Here is a 20,328-nt window from a genome sequence, read left to right as displayed (position 1 = left end):
AACTTGGACAAGAAATCTTCAATGCAAGAAAAATTATTAGGGTCCAATGTAAGCAACTCATTTTCAAGTTGATGGGCTCTAATTTCATTTTTAATCCCAAAAACTTTATTGATTTGTTTCATTGCTTCATCAGGAGTATCAATTTCTGCAATATGGAATCTAAGATCTGGAGAAATAGACATCCCTATCAATCCACGTGCTTGATCTTGCCTATTTTCCCATTTAGCAGCCTTATCTTCATCCTTCGGTTTCTTTTCTTGGCCTGAGGCTATTCTGTAGAGACCTTTACTTCTAAGTAAATCCTCAATGTAAGCCAACCATTGGAAGTAGTTGGTGTTGTCAAGGGTAACTTGGTATTGACTTTCCATTTCAATGGAAACTGAAGCTAAAGATGCTGAAAATAAGTGTTCCAATGGATAGATCTCGAAAAATTAGGCTGGTTTAAAAAAAACGGCTCTGAAAACAGCTTCCGGATGAAGAAGTTATGGCTTTTTGAAAAAAAAGTTGTTGAAGTTGCCGACGAAGTGCGGGAATGTGCGGAAATGAAAAAGTCCGCCCCCACAAAATGGAGACTTGAACCCAAGACCTCTACTCTCTTAAAATAGCTTTGAACCAATTGATCTATACAAAAAATTTGAGAGAGAGAGAGAGAGAGAGAGAGGGGGGGGGGGTGCTTTGGGTTGTGTGCTTGCTTTGAGAAAGCTCTTTTTCCCTACAAAACAAAAAACACAAAACCCAACACAGACATGCAAAGAAAACGAACCTTATGGCTCGAAGTTAGCTTTAGCCGAAAAACTAAATATTTTCAAAAATGAACCTTGCGGCTCAAAGTTAGCTTTGGCCGGAAACTAAATATTTTCCTCAATGTTTCTGATTTTCCGAGATCACCCTAAGGCGCAGGGAAAAGAGCATACGCATGAGAAAAATCCTTCCTTTCTGTTTCTGATTTGCCCAGATCGCACAGAGTCGCAGGGCAAAGAGCATACGCAGAAATGAAAGGTATAGATCCGGTAATAAAAAAAGCTAAATAAACCGAAACCGAAATAAACAGAGAGAAAATAACAGTAAACTGCAAATAAACACTGTATACCTCCAGATCTTAAAAATGACGCAGCTAGGGCTACCGGAAACCTTTTCGCGTGAAACGAAAGGGGTTCCTCACTGGAACAGATGCTCCCAACACAACAGAGCAGTCCTCTCGGCCCGAAAGCAGTCAGAAACAACAGATCTAGGAAACGGCAGTCGGATGCAGTTCTACCGGCTTCAGATTTGGATCACCAACGGACGCGGCCCTCAAATAGCTCTGATACCATGTAGGAATTTACAGGGTAAGTTCCTCAGACAGAACACCAAAAGGACACTGCTCACAACCAGATCGCAGATCAATACACCAGTATTTTGACGTGGTTAAAACCCTCAAAGAGGGAAACAGTCCACGGCCTGAGCCAACGCGGCCACTTCAGGCAATTTATTAATAAAAGAATGAAAATTTACATATGTTTCTCTCATGCACGGATTACCCTACAAATGACCCTCCATGCGCTTTAAATAGAATTCATGGACCAATCGGGTGTCAAGCCACGGATCAAGTGTCGGTAATACCGAGGAGAGAATGAACCGTCGGATCACTACATATCGTGACCGTCGGATTGTAAGTTACAAAATGTACAACGGTAAAGAAACACACTTTACCTAACTCTATACCTAACTCTATACTAGACCAAGTTGTACTTAACTATTTCCTATGTGTCGGAATATCCTAACAAAACAATGGTGTTAATTTTTATGTGTGCGTGCTAGTATTTTCTTAGTTCCAACGTTATTTATTTTCCCTAGTTTTATTTGTGAAGGTTGCAGTGTGTTTATTTCGATGTTGCCGTAGCAATAAACTGAATAATTAATTTATGAGTTAGAAGAAATAATACTAGTTGCTGCAATAGGATTCCAGTTCCTGAAATTTTCACACTTTCATCATCCTATTTTCTACTATCAATTATTTATATACAATTTATATTTTGTGCACATGGATTTCTTTATATTCCAGACATTTTGAATATTACATGTGATAATGAACTTTGTTCATATCAAATCTCAGCTCCCACCCTCTCCCACTGAATTCCATACTCTCGTTTGCTCTTCATGTATATTCTGCTAGTCTGTCCATGCACACACTCATGTGATATTCCTGCACACTCATATGGGTATTCTATTCCTCTTGGGATTCCTTCAACCGTATCCTATGCTCTGAAATCTCTTCTGCAGCTCTTTGCTCATTCCTCATGTGTCTCTGCACTCTCTGAGCATCTGTCTTCTCACATGTGCTCTTCTTCATTCCACACTGAATCTTGTGCAACTGTTATGAATCAAATACATAAAAAACCAGAAGTACACACTATGTACACCAATGTGAGTGTGGAGCGAAACTTCAATATAGATAGTAGAGATAAGTTACACAATAACTCCTTAAAGAATTGGAAAACCTCTTCCAAATACCCAAATACATCCATACAACCAAATCACCTCTCTTCAATAATAATTACATGATCCCGATATATACCTATTCACACATTGCACATGTGGCCTCTTATTATTAGGCTGACCATATTACATATACATACACACATGACGTGCACATTTAAATCCATATATGCCTCCCCTCGGGGTCATATCATATACATTTAACCCCATATATGTCCCCCTTGGGGTCATATCATTTATGGTCAATGAACACATCAATTGAATCTAAATTTTGTGGAACTCTTTGTTATTGAAATATGCAAAATTTAACTAGAGGCAATGGGGCACTGGGAGGTAGGTATAATGTTTGCTGTCCAGTTTCTAACATTTACTGGTTTTTTACAAGGAAAAATCTAAATTGGGAAAGTGGAAGGAGAGCTATTAACTATGGTAATGGGATACATTAATGATGGTGAATCTCTTTTAGTTTCCTGATACTTTCTGTATAAGATGGTGCATACTGTCCTAACACAAGTGCTTTTACCATGTTAATGAATATCGAATAGAGGTTTTATTTACACACTATCTTTATTCTAACCTCACACCTGGTTTCCATATAGTGATTTCTAACTGTGGGATAGTTGCCTGTGACTTCATTTCATAACTAATATATCGTCAATGTGTTTATTGTGGTCGGTGGTTTAGTAGCAATGCTTTTGTGTTTCCTAACTTGAAGTTTTGTCTTCTTTTTGATTTATATCTTTGCTATTTACTATAGCTAGAATAGAGATCCTGTACTTCATGTTAAATAGTTGATGACTGCTTGGAACCCTGACTACTAAGCACATATAGTATGCGTGATTGCCAATTGTTCGTTTTCAGGACAAGTCCAGCCGAGTTTGTGGTTCCTTATCAGAAGTATGTAAAGAGTCTCAACCAACCAATATCAATAGGAATGAGGTTCAAAATGAGATTTGAAACTGAAGATGCTGCAGAGAGAAGGTTGATCATCTTTACTGGCACATGTAGATGCCTTGATGGTTCCTGAAAATAATGTATTTGGACTTATGCTGAGTTTTTTCTTTTTCATATGAAAAGCACTGCTAGATTTTAAGTACCTTCTGTGTTAATAGGTACATTGGCACAATCACTGGGATTGGTGACGTTGAACCTTCCAAATGGCCTAGTTCAAAGTGGAGATCCCTGAAGGTAACCTCAATAGCTATTCTATCTCTGCTGCCTAGAATTAAGTATATTCTTTCATCTTGTGAGGTTCCTATGATTATAATAAAATTAGTAAAAGATGGATAATCTAGGATTGTCTTTATACTATTTCAGAGGTTAGCCTGGGTACTACTTAAACCTTCCCATAGTTAGTAATCATGAATTTTGATAGCATGTTCAGACACCTAAACTCTGGTAAAACTTGAAAACTTTTATCACAGATTGTCTCAGGTCTTGGTATGTAATATGCTTGTTCTAGCTTCCTTGATGACATCACCAAGACATACTGGCTCCAGTGTTAGACTGACTTCTAGTCTAGGTTGAGTAGTCAGGTGCCTATTACTAGATATCTGTTCTTCGCCTCAGATTTTAGGAGAGTTCCCATAGGTAGCTCCTGGGCACCTAGGATTAGCCATCCCGGTTTGCTCAAACTCTAGAGGAGATTATTAGCCTTTGCATTGGTACCTTCATGGTCATTGGGGATGACAGAGAATAGCTCCTCATCTGCTTCTTCTACTTCAAGTGTAAAGTAGCCCTGCCCCCAGATTGGTGAGACCTGCAGAGAGCAGTCCTTGACAGTGAGATCCATGTGGGGTTTTGAGGCCTCGGGACATTTTACACTACTGGTAGGCAGACCCCCTCTACCAGCTCTCAGCAATGGGGAACCTCTTTTAGATAGAGAGACATCCCTTGAGCCAGATCTAGCTCCTCTACCCAGATTTCTATACATAGATTCTTTCCTTTGTCCTCAAATGGTAGGAGAGCTAGATTTTACACTACTGGTAGGCAGACCCCCTCTACCAGCTCTCAGCAATGGGGAACCTCTTTTAGATAGAGAAACATCCCTTGAGCCAGATCTAGCTCCTCTACCCAGATTTTTATACATAGATTCTTTCCTTTGTCCTCAAATGGTAGGAGAGCTTCACGTTCAATTTCAAAGGAGGAACTCTCTTACCTTGGTCTAACTGTAGGCACCTAGAGCACTAATGCTCCTCTTGTATTGGGCTCTTTTACTGCCTCAATGGTATGTGTGTGATAAAAGCGACAATCCACAATGCAAAATCTGATGGGGACCTTTTAGGAAGGTCACCTACTGTCACCTCAACAACTTGTCCTCTTGCTTTAGGCCAGATCTCCTTCAACTCAAAGGGGCTTCCCTACTAGGATCACTAAGGCATAGTCAAATAGGCACAAGGTGATGTCAACGGTACCCTCAGCGAAACATTATTTTGGAGATTTTTAGGGGTTCTTGTAAAAAGAGGAAAAAGGGTGATAGAGGGATATGAAGATCAGTGCCAATATCCTATCAGGTCTATGGAGTCAAGAGGAATCAAGTGGGAAGATGAGATCAAGAAAAAAAACCCTTTTAAGTTGGTTATTTGGTGTTTGTCAATTATGGCAGGAGGATGGAACCTAACAGCTAAATTAACCCCTTGGCTAATCAAGAAAAATCATCAAGTCGTGCCCACTCGAAGGTATTCCTCTAAAGGGAAAGCCCCCAACCACAAAATCGACTATGGCATGAAATAGAGTCAACAATCCTTACTAAGGAACTTTAGAGTATGACCTAGCAACGAAGATTAAAATTATGCCATGAGAAAGAGCCTCTAAATGTCTTCCCTCCAGGTGACAAAGTTTCCCTTCAAATGGATGGATCTTTATAGCCTTATGGTAGTCTTGAGCAATCACAATAATGCCTTTAATGATGTAGAAGAAATAACCAAGAAATAACAGCTTCTAAGTCAAAAACATTCACCACATAGATAAGCCCTTAACACCAAAATTCCTCCAATAAAGATATTTCCATTAAGCTCCAAGGAGAGAAGTGCTCTCACAATCCAACCATGAGTAGAAATGAGGAAGCTCTCTTCTATTTATAGAGTGAGATTTAACTTCTTTTACAATAAATATCATTATTTGATAATTCCTTAGATCTAGCCTAAGAAAATTAAATCCAACTAACTCCTAAAATCAAGTAATCTAACACAACATAAAAAATAAAGTGGTCAAGCCACATGTACAATGATTTGATGAGTAAATGCCCTCAAAAGTGTTAGTTTTGTAGCATCGTATGGTGTTCTAGTCTCGATAGTTGTCAGAGAGGTTAAGGAACAATAGAATTCCAGAACCCATAAAAAGTTTAAGGATAAGCCACCTAGAAATGCCTTAATTAAGTTCATTAATCAGTGATTAAATTTTTCCTAAGTCTAACTTAGGAAAAATGATTAATTAACAACAATTATTTGAGGAAGGTGATATTTCTCTAGAAACTCACACGGATCGACTAGGAAATGATCTCAGCCATTGATTAAGTTTAATCTTGGTTGTTGGAGTCCCAAGTGGAGATTATAAGAAGAGGTCGATGGGTAGATGGAGGAACACACTTGAGGTAGAGTTTCCTTGGGAAGTTCGATTTTCCAGAGAGCATCATTTTGTTGGAAGAGTTCGAGCTAGAGAGGGGACATAGAGACAGAGAGGGGTAGTGACAATGAGTCGAGAGGAAGTTTTCCAGTGGGGAAATGTGAACCCAAGTGGGAGAAATGATGAATGGGTTAATAATGAGTAGAAGGAGGGTAATATAAGCGGATAAGGGAGTGGGACCACACAACCAAAATTGGGGTTTCCCTTGAAATACCATATGTAAAGCCAAATGGTCAATAAAAGGGATCCCATGAGGCTAGAATTCAAGGTTAATATTCAAAAGGGGTCTAGGGGAAAAAGGCACAAAGTTGACCCAAACTTTCCGCCAAATCCCCCCATTAATCCATGCCTAAAAGTGCCCATGATAAGCAAACTACAATACTCAACTACCAAATGATAAGGCATACCTTTAGGTCCAAGAGGCTCACTTTCAAACATATGAACATGGCAGATGGGCGAGGGACCACATGGCTGGCTCAGGTGGTGGAGAAATGACACAATGAACTAGCTGGACGCTGCAAGGGGTTGCTGACTGCCGGCTGAGGACCATCTTGGAGAAAAAATTTCTCCTAGGGTTATCACCTACAAAATGGTGGATAAAATCTAGTTCCAACGGGGACGTGATCTCTTGAAGAAGTGGGCGAAGCTACTCGAATGGGAGGTCACGAGAACTCCAACAATCTCTTGGTTACCGTAGACCTGCTACCTAAACATGTAATAGATGAAAAGACACGGGGCAACATGCTTTCACGACATCTCATGATCGCACATGCTATATGTCAGGCCATAAAATTAACAAAAAATAAAATATGCAAGTATGCATCTATCTATCATGAGAAAAATCATATGACGTTAGTTTTAATGCGGAAATCAACATGCAATGCATCCTACCCTAACATGCATATGACGAAGCTATTATTAAAATTTAAGTGTAATCATAAAGCCAGTGCAACCAACATATCATCAAGTCAATACAAATATGTCTGCCTATATGATTACTCATGCAACAAATCCCAAAGCGAATGCAAACCCTAACATGTGGAGGATGTTGTGGGCGGGAGGTGGGAAATATGATGCCCACACATGGATGATTATGTGAGAAGAGGTAAGAAAATGATGTAATCTAGTCCGTGAGATCTTCTTTTGCAACAAAAATATAGAGATATCAACAACCAGGCTCATAAACTTTTGATGGATGGCAACCTCGGGCATATCACTTCCACCATTGTCCTTATTATTTATGTCATGGCTTATGGCCTTCTGGTGGGCTCCAGTATTGCAGCAATAGTGCTGCAACTCCTGAGACTCCCTTCTTTACTTATATCAACCCGGTAGTTCGTAACAAACTTGGAAGCGACGGTGCTGTATGCACAAGTACTAGCTCTTGCCGCAGCTGTCACTTGGTTAGCTGGCACAAGTCCTGCTAGGGGCTTAAGCCAACTTCTATGAGCTCTTAGAAGAAGCTTTTTAACTGATGGACGAAAGCTAACTCAAAGGAAGCTAATCTACTTGCAGAAAGAACTGAAAGCCAAAAAGTAACGCAAACCCTAATTCTACCAGCTAGTCCTACTGATGCAAAGGAGAGAATGCAAACTACTGGAAGGAATGCCATTACTTCTATGAAGGTAAAATACATGTGTCTAGACTACCTCTACCTGAAGAAAACATCTTTTTGTATTTTTGAATAAGTTATTAGAATTATCATGCATGTGCCTTTGACTGGCTTTTTACTGTGCAGGGGTGGATCAAGGAGGAGAAATGCTTGGAAGAGGTTGGGAAGGTTCAGAGAGGGTCTAAGGAGTCCCTAACACCCTTCCAGAGAGTTTCACAAAGTTTGGCTCTCAAGAAACCTCATTTGTGAGCTTCTACAGGAAGTCTGCAGGGGTTCTACAGGAAGTTCAGGATTTTCTACAGGATGTTCAGAAATTTCTACAGGATGTTTAAAAATTGGATTTTGGTGGATGGGTGAGTGAGGGGAGATGCATTAATGGATATGGAGGTAGGATAGGGGTCTGGTAGTGGCCCAGGGACTGGTGGATGGAGTGGCGAGAAGGTGTGGAGGGCTAAATTGGCTCAAAGGAGGCTGAAACAATGATTGCACAAAAAGGTAGGGTTACGTGGGCAAGAGGACAGATGTGAGACGAGGAACCTAGCTAGGAGATGGAACAACTGGCTCTGATGAGGCTTAGGTGGATGAGAGAGTGGTCGAGATGCCCTGCACAATGTACATTTAACCGAATCAACAACGTCTTACAAATAATCAAAGTCCTAGCTAATCTACTCTAACTGTCAATAAAACGAATGAACAACAGTGTTATTGGGAAAGAAAACCATGTACATCAATCATGCAGAGAACATTTCAGAGATCTAAACCCATAATTAACTTCTGCAAATGAAAACAGTACACTAAGGATTGCATGGTCAAGCAAACTAGTGTTTTTGTTGGGGCAGCACTGTTTCTTCAGTTCCAACCCCTGATCCAATAAGGATGAGGCGAAACAGAGAGTGTTGTTGACCCCTTTTTTTGGAGCTTCTTCCTGTTATTATCCTACCAATCCATTTTAAACATCTGAAGCAATTCTATTCATAAACAGTGACCTATTTAACCAACACACCTAAATCTGCCCAACAGAAATATGTTTCAAATGCATAAAAGGAGAACAACGATGCATAAAGGAAAGGTAACAGTACAAAGAAGGAGGCCCTAGGCTCTCAGGTTGGGCCCAACCCCGAGAGCTATGGCTCCTATAGGAAACTCAGATTTGATATAAAATCGGACTGCTTCTCATTATCAAAAAATAGTCATAAGTCAAGAGTTATGCCACAATGGCTACAAGAGAACAAAGTAAAGCTAGCAGCACTGTAGTGCAAAATATGCAATGGTTTCCAAAAGTCCCTCATGAAGGCTGAGGCCTTAACATTTATACACCACGAGGGCCCTAGCTGGCCTCCTAAATCTATGGGACTTGGCTGCCCAAACTGTGAGTAGACAGCTTCTTCCAAAATCTGCTTGGCTGCCTTCTAGATCCGGTTTTGGTGGCCTTTGGAGCTCGGATTTGGGGGTGAAGATCCCGAGGAAGGCTATTTAATGCCATAGACAACCCCCCTACGAATCCTCACCCCAAGCTTGGCTGTCTTCCAGCCCATGATTGCTCGGTTTTGCTCCAACATGTGTCAAAAAACCTGAAATGAGCACGTGTTAGCCACCTAGGAAGAGTGACTACCCTTATTCGTACAAATGACATAAACATACTGGAAAATAATGCATAGGCTATGAAAAATGAAGGATTGAACAAGGATAATTAGGCCAAATGAGCCCAACAAGTTACCAAATTTGGGGCTCATCACCTTCATTGGGTTATGATTAGTGGGAAAGGGAGGCCGACGAGATGGATGAACACAAGTAGGTTGCACATGATGATTACACTGGAGGGGAGGCTATGGAGTGATCAAAACCTTGAGGGCGCGTCCAAGGAGAAAAAGTATAATCAATGAAGGCTTCTCCTTGACACTATACTTGGGAGGGGGGAAAGGCAAATAGTTACATGAGATCATATGACTAGGTATGAGGGAATCACTTGATGAAGACTCAAGATGATGACCAATAGGAAAAAGGGAGAAAGAAATATTGTATTCAACGAGTTGTGCTTTCCTAAAGTCATAATCTAAAGGCTCAAGTGATTTGAACATAGAATCATACTCAAGAGAAGTGGGAGCCTTATCAATTTCTTTAGTATCAAAGATTGGGTCTCTCCTAAAAGGAAAATTGATCACTTCCAACTTCCCCTCTTTATGCAAAGGGAAATGAAGATTCTCCTTCCTAAGGGTATCAATGGGTATGTCATCATAAATAGTGCACAAGGGGAAGGGAAGATGAATCTCATCCTCATCCTCCTTGTCGGTGTCGTAAATGGGAGCACCATCAAATTGAGGACCAACAATTTCCCATTTCTCCTTTTCAATGTGGAAATAATCTTCAATGTCATCTTTTAAGGGGCTAATGGGATCATCTCTCTCAAGGTTTTCAAAAGAGGATTCATCGGGAATAATATCCTCGAGAAAGGTAAGGTTGGTCTCAATTTTACTTTCCATAAATTCATCCTTCCCAACACATGTGTTCTCAAAATCATCATTTTCATCATGTGGACCCAAGGAGGACTTGTCTTCTTGCTCATTAACTAGACTCTTAATGTCTTGATGATGCTCGATGAAGGCTTCCTCTTAGATGCTTAATGTAGGGTGTACTTGAAAATGTCTAGGAAAGCCATCAACGAACTCTTCAATAGATGCGATGCTCCTAGGTTCATGATCATGCAGCCATGATTTATGACCACCGAGAGATCCCATGAACAATAACATAAGGACATCTTGGTGGAAAACCTTCTCTCTTGAAGTATGTGCATTAAATCTTTCTACGTGGTCAGTTGTGGAGAGTGGATCACCATCAAACATGGTCACCCCACGTACCATCCTTTTCGCGACATGATTAGGATGCTCAGGGATGCTAGCAATGTCCAAAGCAGGGAATTTATCAAAGAATGACAACCTATTTGAGGTATACATGAAAAATATGTAGGAGTTGCAAGGGTGAAATTAAAGATGCCTAGACAAATGCTTGTTTCACCCTACAAGCATCGACCTTAAAGTTCAATGAAGAACTAGGGCTTCGTTCTTCCAATAGAGTCTCCAATAATGATATGTCAATATGTTGTATGGGCAACAAAACATACTTTTCCTGTCCCCGACAACAACGCCAAAATGTTACCACTCAAACTAGCAGGGGACCTAAAGGGCAAATACTAGACCAAGGGCAACAAATGGAGACTTAGCCCACTGTCACCTCAACTAAGACTCCCTTCTATTTATGGACTTTCACCGATGGGAGGAGACTCGGTATATTATGGAGTCATCGATGAAGGATAAGTCAATGAGATGATGGGGTGACCCTAATAATCTCTTTCCTGGAAGAGTTAGAATGATAAGGCTTGCTTGCTTTCTAAGCAAGGTACAATGTCTTCTAGGGAAAGGAAGGGAGGATTTAAGGGTTAGGTTTATGAGATATGACTTATGAAGGAACTTCCCAATCCCCAAATTCCTTATTGTGATTGGTATCTCTGATGGTTCTTAAAGAATTGTCTTTTCAAAGGAGCAAGACTACATGGGACCAAGTGGACCTGGTCTAGGATAGGAGGAATGAGTATGGAAACCAATGATGTTCTAACTTCTTACCCTAGACAAGGTGGGGAAAGGAACAAAGAAAGGATTTTCACTTGAAAGTGTTGATTTGACCCTATGAGGTGCTAGCCTTGGGGATGCTAAGGCAAAGTTGGATCTCGGATCTAGGGCTTGGCTTCCCTCCCAACTCCACTTTTGGAATGGCTTCAAAATTGGAGACATTGAGGAAAGACCAACACATGAGATCCTAGGAGATCGAACTTTTTGGAGGGCTAACTTGTCGGGAAATTGATGCCCTAGGTACCCCAACTTGGCTAGACCTGAATGAAGGTGAAAGTATGTGATTTTTGGTGACCACCTTTTGGTAGATTAGTGCCTTAGTCTTGGGAGAATGGAGTCTATGATGAAATAATGAGTAGGATTCTTGATTCTTGGTCAAGGAGGCCTCAAGATCACTTCGCTAGCCTTCTAGGTCAAGGAGAAGCAATCTTGCAGCTTTTATACTTCGATGTGCAAAGGAGATGGCTTATCAAGGTTGAATTCTTTTATAGAATTACCCCTATGAGATTTTGTTCATATTACATGGCCCATACATTGAGAGATGCTACAATAGAGACAAAATTCCACAATTTTAAGCAGTAAATTCATGCAACAATTAGTCCTAGAAACAATGAACATCCCAGTCCAATGTATATGAAAAAGTAAAACAAGAATAACATTAAAAACATGTACTAACATGTAACTGAGTATATCCAACCATCCACAATTGACAAAAGAGAAGCTCCAAGATAAGATATACCAATATCCAGACATCAAAATTCATCCATAAAGCACCAATTCATCCTCTAGAAAAAGTGCGAAATTCTCAAGAGAGAGAAGAGATCCAATCCAAAGTGATGATGAAAGAATGAACTCATCTTACTTGTATTTATACACTAATGAGGAGTTCGAATTAGCTTCCTTGGCCTACATAAGCCCCAAAAATAAAATAATGTTCTAATAATCTAACTTTTGGTGACAAGCCCACCAAACTAGCTCATAAATGAAAGAATAAGCCTCTCAAGAGGTCAAATAATAATCTATGCATGTCGTAGGGCCCTCTAAGAGGCCTAATGAGGTCCATGGGTGCCATAATGAAGAGTAGGACCCTCGAAAGTGATGGACAAGGGGTTGGCCCTTTGTTCTCCAAACAATAAACTTGCAATGCTCCCAATGGGTGTGGGGGCACAATGATAACATCATGGGACTCCAAATGAGTTGAGGGCGCCTGTAGATCGTTTGTAAGGGATCTGATGATGGTGCAGGGGATGCCACATCATCCTACAAGTCCTGGGTCAGCTGCCAAGTGCGTGGTACATCTCTGGGGTTGGCTGGGCAAAGGTGAACCAGGTGCATCATCCTCGTCCAATGGGAGTATCTCGAGCATCTCTGATCATCCTCGGGGATCCATGGAGTGTTGTCTACTGCTGTGGAGGCCCATGGCTCTCAACACACACCCTACATGTGCCAATGTAGCCCTTTGGAGGATTAAGACCTCGTATAGGGAGACCAAACCTAAGATGGAGACCATCTGCAATCCTGCATAAGATCCAATGCGTCCCTTAGCCTTCCAGTACAATAAGTCATTAGAGAAATTGAGTAAATGAGCTTACCAACCATGAACCACAGGTGGGGACTTCATAGTGGTTTGCCCTTCCATAATGGGCTTCGGGATGTGCTAATGTCTCTTAAACTCCAAATGGGGTTAACCAAGTATCCTATTAGGTGGTTTCTACTTCTAAAGGGAATAATATGCTCAAGGTACACCCTTCAAAAGGTGGTGCCATGTGACAGATAGGTGAATGAAGTAGGGGATGAGAAGGGGCAACCTTGGGCCACATTTTGAGGTACAAGGGTAGCTAATAAAAGGGAAGCCCACACTTGGGTTTATAATGTATAGGAGGGAGCAATCATGGTACATGAGGTGCCCCGAACTTGATTTTTCTGTTAGTTTTTGGTAGCATCGGAAGTGCTCTAGCCTTGAAAATTGGTGGAGAGGCTAAGGCACATGAGTTCTAAAGAACCCAGAAACCGTTTGGTGAAATTCTACCCGGATTGTGTTTTATTAAAATAATTAATATTTTTAATGGGGTTCCTAAGTCTAAACTTAGGAAAATTAAAATATTAATGGGTATTAATCAAAATATGGGTGAGAATGGTCTAAAAGGCGGATCAAGTCATTTTTTAATCTTAGCCGTTGATTAGAGACTTAATCTCGGCCATTGAAAACTCAACATGAAAAGTATAAAATGGAGGCTTGGGGTTCATTTGGAAACACAGAGAGAGAGAGAGAGAGAGAGAGAGAGAGAGAGAGAGAATTGATCTGGAGTTCGATTTCTGGGGCTAGGAAGTTGAGAAATTTGAACTAAGTGATCATTTAGTAGCAGAGGGGCAGTGAGAATCCGGGAGGACTTTCCGGAGAATACTGAGCAGAGAGACGGAGAGAGCTTGGAGTGGCAGCGCAGTAGCCGGGAAAGGCTGACGGTGGGCCAGTTTGGGCCCACGCAGTCCCTACACAGCGCCATAAGGGCCAATGTAGAGCAAAAAAGCCGTCTGTCAAGCAGAATCCGGAACTGCCGGAATAGCCGGGAGAACTGACGCAGAGGGTAGAAGAGGTGACGCAAGGCTGACACAGAGCCTATGCAGGGCCAACGCAGAAATAGCCGGGGCCAGCCAGTCTTGTGCCGGATCAGCCAAAATTCTGCTAGGTGAAGTGAGGTAAAACTCAGATTTTCCGCCAGTATTTTCTCTGTAAAGGATTGCTGGCTGAGCATCCTAGATTTGTATTCAGAGATTTCTCCTGCATAATAATAAACCCTCAGAACTGCTGCACCGGTTTTCCCGCATTGGGTTTTTCTGGGGACTATTGTGTCCAAAAATAAGTGTGTCCTATGTATCTTGTTCTTTGCTCTGTTTTCTGTTTCATGAGATCAAATATTTAATTAGTGTAGGCTGCAAAAGTAATTTGCTTCAGTATTCAGAAGAATAACTTGATGAATGTAATTTAAAGAAAATCAAGTAGGTGAAGTAGATTCAGATTTGCTGCAGTAGGGGTTCCTTCAGTAGTTGGAATTTTCACATTTTCCACCCTTCTTTATATGCCTTTTTCCTTTTTATGTTTTTTTTTGATTAACTGCTCGGGGTTCAAGGGGTAAGAGTATGATGCATAAGATATAACAGTGAATACCCCCTTTTAAGGTAGGGCGGTTCATTACCCATTAGGGGTTGGGACAATCATGGGTTCCTATATGATGAAGGAGGCTCATAGAACCTGTAGGAATCGGGGTGATGGCCATGATGATGGGGTAGAGCTCATGTATTGCGTTTTATCCACGTGCTAAATGTGTTTTTCCCGGCCATCTTTTGCATTTTGTGGTACATTTTCTTGTTGAATGTGGCCAAATATGTGTTTATCTTTGTTTTTAGCTGCATCGACCTCTGGGGCATCATTCCAAGCCTGACCAATGGTGTGGGCAAGGGGAAGGGGCTAGCTAAGACAAAATAAAATCCCAGATCCCACATATATACAAAAAATTAAATTGAAAACCCAAACCCCAAGCTAGAGATTAAAAATTATGTTACAAAATTTTAGATCTATACAAATAATTTATAGATCTATCAGATATAAGGAGTATGAGTCCGACTCCACTCCTAGATCTGTAAATATAAGGCTCTTTCTAGCCAGATCCAACTATTTAGCACATATTTTAAGAGAAGTAAATTTTTTAATTTAGGTACTAGCCCAAAAAATCCCTACAAGAAGAAGTTCGTCAGATAATCTTAGGATTTTAATCAGGAAGGCTCTCTAGATCTTATGTCTCGAGAGTCGGCTAGTCCAACCAAGGACTTCCCCAAACGCCTAATTTCTCAAGTACAAATAATTTCTGCAAACACTAGATCAAATTTTCAGATCGATAGAGATATAAAATAACAATATAATCTTCAAGAATTAGAGATACCTGCTAATTCAATCAAATTTAAATTTCTACTTTAGATTCAATAAACTAAGCAAGATACCTGTGCAATAGATTATTCCACGAGAGTTATTAATCGATAATTTATAAATAATATTCAACAGAGCATTAAAAACAATATTACCGTAAAATACCAGAGAGGAACACTGCCATTGACAAAACCCCAAATACTGTGTTTTTTATTATTCCAGAAATATTACAAGTGAGCTTCGAGAGCCAGTACACGATCTAAAATATCGGATAATCTGAATGACAAGTGACCTCTAATTTATAGATTAATTCTTAAAATTAATTAAAATTTCTAAGACTTAAAATCAATTAAATCCTAAGACTTAAAATTAATTAAATTTCTGGCTTAAGATTTTAATTTATTTTTTGTCAAGAGATTTAATTAATTGACTCATGAGGGGATTAATAATTTTTCCGACCCTCAAATATTTTAGTCATGGTGTCTAAATATGAGGGACCATGCACTAAGATATTTTTTACATAAAGATTTTACATTTTAATACATGAAGGGGGAAACCTGTTCGTTATAAACCCTCAATTATTTACCCAATTCTACGACTCAAATATGATCTAGTAGACCTAGTGATTTGTAATGAAACAATTTAACCAATTAGCTAAAATTATTCCCAAATCACTTTACAGAAGACTTGACTAGAACACTAGGACTTATCTAAGATCTTGACGACAAAATCCACCCTAGCTTTGGGGTGAGGTTGGAGGCAAAAACTCTGCCTATCATTTGTATTTAGAAACACGCATGAATTGGTGAGACGAAAAACCTTCTAGGATAGAAATTGTCACAAAAAAGGTAGGATTATCTAGGTTGTTACATACATAGATGGTCTTACTAGGATCATTTACATTATAAACTTGTAGAATGAGTTTACAACTTTTAAACAATGATGGAAGAAGATGATGATGAAATCTGGATGATCTCATTGTTCGATCATGATGGAATCTTCTTGCGAAAATGTATACTACTATAGGGTAGTTGACGCGGAGTGGTTAACATCTGGCTCTACTGGGGAATGCGTTGTTTCACTGAAGGAATATGAGAATCCAGAATCTGCACCCAGGCAACACACAAAATCACATAAGTAGTTTCCATCCAAATGTAATCCAAAAATCATCATATAACATTAAGTGCATGATATAGAAGCTCTGAAATGTACAACTAACCTAAAGACAAAAGTGAAACTTAATCTATGAAATAGAATGCCAAAATAGAAACTACTCTAACAACAAAAATAACAAGGAGTAGGGTTAGAAATACAATACAGAGGATGCCCTATGGCATAAGATGTGTTCAATATAATGCATACTGAGCGTTTTCCTGCTTTCTGACAAATCGGTGGGTTGTTTTTCGGATGTGCCATGCCCGATCATGCATATTGTAGGACTTTGTCTAATTCGAAGATCGAGCTGCTCTTGGCTATCAGATGCATCAAACCGCTTCCTTCTTCTTTTCTTCTTTTTGTTCTTCTTCTGGGTGGGCTGAGATGTCAATATTGAGACCACTATAGATTCCTTGTCCTGATCTTGAAAATGCTTGGGCGAAAGATATGAAGAATTTGAAGTATGCCCAATCTTACTCTGAATATAATCTGTTAATGGTGACACATAAGCTTGGTCTTAACTTTCTTTGTAACCATGGTCGACTTGTCCTTAATGAGAAAAGTGACCTTCTTGCAATGAGATGGGAGTTGCTTCGGCGGACTAGGAGATTTGTGAGTCGTGACAAACCCTTTGTGCTTTGGTTTGAGTTGAAGTCTCGGACCCTGTGCCTTTTTCATCATTTGCAGCTTATCCTGAATAGTGGTCTTTTCAATTCTGATGGCATCAATCTGGTTAGAGTGTCCAACCTTCATGGCACTGATTTCCTTTGCATGAATTGATTCCATAGCTGTTATTAATTGTACTTGCTTTTCCTCCATGGCCAACAATCTATTCTACAGACATATCTGACCAACTTCCATGTCTTTTATCATTTTGTTATGATTTACTTGAATAACACTCATTTATTTCACATGATTTGCTTCCATGGTGATCAAATGATCCATGGTGGATATCTGATTAACATGTTTTTCTTCTATAGCCAACAACCTCTTCTACATAGAACCCATTTCCCTGGTGTGATCTTTTGTTAATCTAGCTTGGTTAAGTTCCACGTTCTTAATGAGTTGAGCCTGGTTGACTTCCATATTCTTGATTACCTGTGCTTGATTCAATTGCATATCGTTAACCATTTGAGTTAACTGCTTGATAAGATCATTTTCAGTTTCTTTAGCTTCCTTTACTTCAACCTTCGCTTTGACCTTTCTCTTATCTCCATATTTATTTTCAAAGGCATCAATGATTGATTGTAAAGGCTCAAAAATGTTATAAGGAAACTTAGCAAACCATTCTAAGGCATCTCCATATAAGGTGAGAATGAAAATCTTCATCTTCACATCTTCATGGTTAGAATATGGATGAAATTTGCTTATATAGATGTTGAAATTATGAAGGTGAGTCTCGGCAGTAAAAACATTGTCATCTTGAAAATGAGGAAATCCATCGATAATTTCACCAATTTCATAAGGATAATCATGCAGATCTCCCTGAATGTTAGTAAAATCATAAGGAGCAAACAAATCATCCATGATGACTTGCTTAAAGGCCACATGGATGATAGAGAGAGAGATCCTTGCTCAAGAAAATCTAGAGATCCACAGTAAGCGAGCTTCTAGCAGAAATTCTTGTAAGAAATGAAAGAAGTGGAGTTGCCACTTGAACATGAATCTATTTCCAAGATCCAAAATGAAAAACCCGAAAGATTAGTCAGGGAGAAGCAGCTGGATATCGGGGAGGGCTTCTTGTCTGAGAAATAATGGATGAATAAGTGGAGTCGCCACCCAAACAGGGAACCAACCAAAATGTCTCGGTGCTAAAGGTGCAAATAGAGAAGATGAAGAGGAAAGATGAATGTTGTAAAGCCAAGGTCCAATAAATTGGTCCCCGACAACAGCGCCAAAACATGTTGTCGCATAGGATGTCTAGGCACCGTGACAACGGCTCAGATCGGGGGCTGTCACCCTGATTCCCAATCTCTCCGTTTAAGCTGTCTCGCAACAACGGACTAAGGGGGGTGGACCCTACAAAAATGGAATGGTGGAGGACTAGTTGGGAACCAACCAGTCCGGTAGACACATTTGACTCTTTGAGCGACCAAATACTTGTTTAGATCTAGCAAGACTTAAATGATTCGATTAGATTTATAAGGTTGATACTAGTGCCTTGTGGAGTCAACTGTCTTGCTAAGAAATTTAGGAACAAGTACAAGATGGACAACTGTTGCTAAAGAAAATATTATTATGATGAAAAAGAGATGCAAGATGCAATTAGCAAAGGGATGAGTGAGTAGTCTTGAGGTAAGATCGTTTAATGTTTAAGTACTTAGTATAAATTAACCTTATAACAAGAGTACTTAATGAAGATAATCCTACACAAGACGAATGCAAATAGGATACAAAGATGCCAAAGATGTAATCGTTCAAGTAAATAACACCTCTTAAAGAAAGATGCCAAAATGACCATAAACCAATGATTTTAATGTCAAGAGAACTAGATAATTAAATCATTTATCCAATATAAATGACAATTCTTCAAGATTAACAATCTCCTTAGGATTTTTCCAAGATAATGCCAATTATGCAGATGCTCAAAATACTCAATTTTAATAACTGAAAGATATACAATTTTCCACAAGTCCACGATAGAGTATTCAATAGAAATGCTGATCACAATTACTTTTAAATTTCTCAAAACTAATTCAAGAAATATCCCACAATTCAAGTAAATAAATGCAAGCTTAGAGTTAATTTCCTTCTTAGACAGAGGACGATCTTAACAAATATCAAGCATTAAAACCAATGATTACAAAACTTAGCTGAATCATGCAGATAATAAAGGCTTAAGCACTTAAATTTCAACGATTTAATATTTTAGGATAACGGTGAAATTTAGATGCTAATTAGTGCCCATAACATCTCTTCAAATAATTCTGGAAATTATTAATTTTTCTTATTTTTCATATCGAAAAAAATATATTTTCTCATATAGTCATACTTACAGAAATTTTAAAAAAAATTATTTGTTGCCTTGACTATAGGAAAATTTAAATTTTTACCCCACAAAGATTTTAAAGATTTAAGGCCCCAAAACCTTTATCACAAAACTAAAAAATGAACTTTAGATTAGAATTTGTCATGCTTAAAATTTTTTGCTTTAAGATTTATGTGATAATAAAAATTTAATTTTCTCGAAGGGGCAAAAGTGATGAATGATTTTTTTAATGTGGTAAGGCAAAAATTTATTTTTTAAAGGGCCAAAGGCCATCTTTTAAAAAATTAAATCGAAGTATTGCTTATGAAAAATATATTAAATTAAATTTTTTTATGGGCCAAAAGCCACGAAAAAAATTTAAATAAAAAAAGTGAAATGAGGTTGACTAAGTTAGTGAAAGGGAAAAGGCGTATGCAGGTCAAGAGGCTCGAGCAGCGAGGAGGGACAAGGGCCGAGCTCGCAACGAATTGGAAGAGGAGCCACGACAAGGGAATCAAGGCATCAGATGGGCAGGGAGGAGCTAACATGAAGGGTAGAGGAAGTCACGCGGAGGTGAGGTGAGGATGAGAAGGGACGCAAGCAGAGAGGAGATTGAGAAATGCAAAAGATTAGGGCCACAAGCTAAGAAGAGGAATGCAAAGGATAAGGGACACGAAGGGTTGAGGAAGCTGTGAGGAGAGCTGAGGGTTAGAGAGAGAAAGGAGAAATGTGAGCTGAGAAAGAAAGGATGAAGAAAAACGCAGAGGGGAAAGGGATCTGCGAGGAGAGAGAAAGGAGAGCAGGGATGAGGGCCGCGTGAGGGAAAACACACAGAAGAGAAAGAGAGCAAGAATTGCGGGAGAGAAAAGAATGGACAATGTGAAAGTTTAGGACAGTGATTAGATTGCAGGAATGGAGAAAGCCAAGGGCTGTAAACAAAAAATTA

General features: G+C 39.5%; 1 protein-coding gene across 3 annotated transcripts in view; it reads left to right on the top strand.

Moving 5' to 3' along the window:
* LOC149237556 (auxin response factor 4-like) overlaps positions 1-20,328 on the top strand; it is a 135,303-nt gene that overhangs the window by 92,635 nt on the left and 22,340 nt on the right. For all 3 annotated transcript variants that reach the window (XM_089372693.1, XM_089372695.1, XM_089372694.1), the window contains exons 8-9: positions 3,340-3,459; positions 3,591-3,666. In XM_089372693.1, coding sequence (XP_089228819.1) covers positions 3,340-3,459; positions 3,591-3,666 — 196 coding nt within the window. The remainder of the gene's footprint in view (positions 1-3,339; positions 3,460-3,590; positions 3,667-20,328) is intronic.

The sequence above is a fragment of the Pinus tabuliformis genome, chromosome 8 (genome assembly GCF_031772625.1).
Source record: "Pinus tabuliformis cultivar Carrire ecotype Pingquan chromosome 8, CPIR1, whole genome shotgun sequence".
Classification (NCBI taxonomy): domain Eukaryota; kingdom Viridiplantae; phylum Streptophyta; class Pinopsida; order Pinales; family Pinaceae; genus Pinus; species Pinus tabuliformis.
The sequence above is the reverse complement of the archived record's forward strand: the minus strand, read 5'-3'. Positions and strand labels throughout refer to the sequence as shown.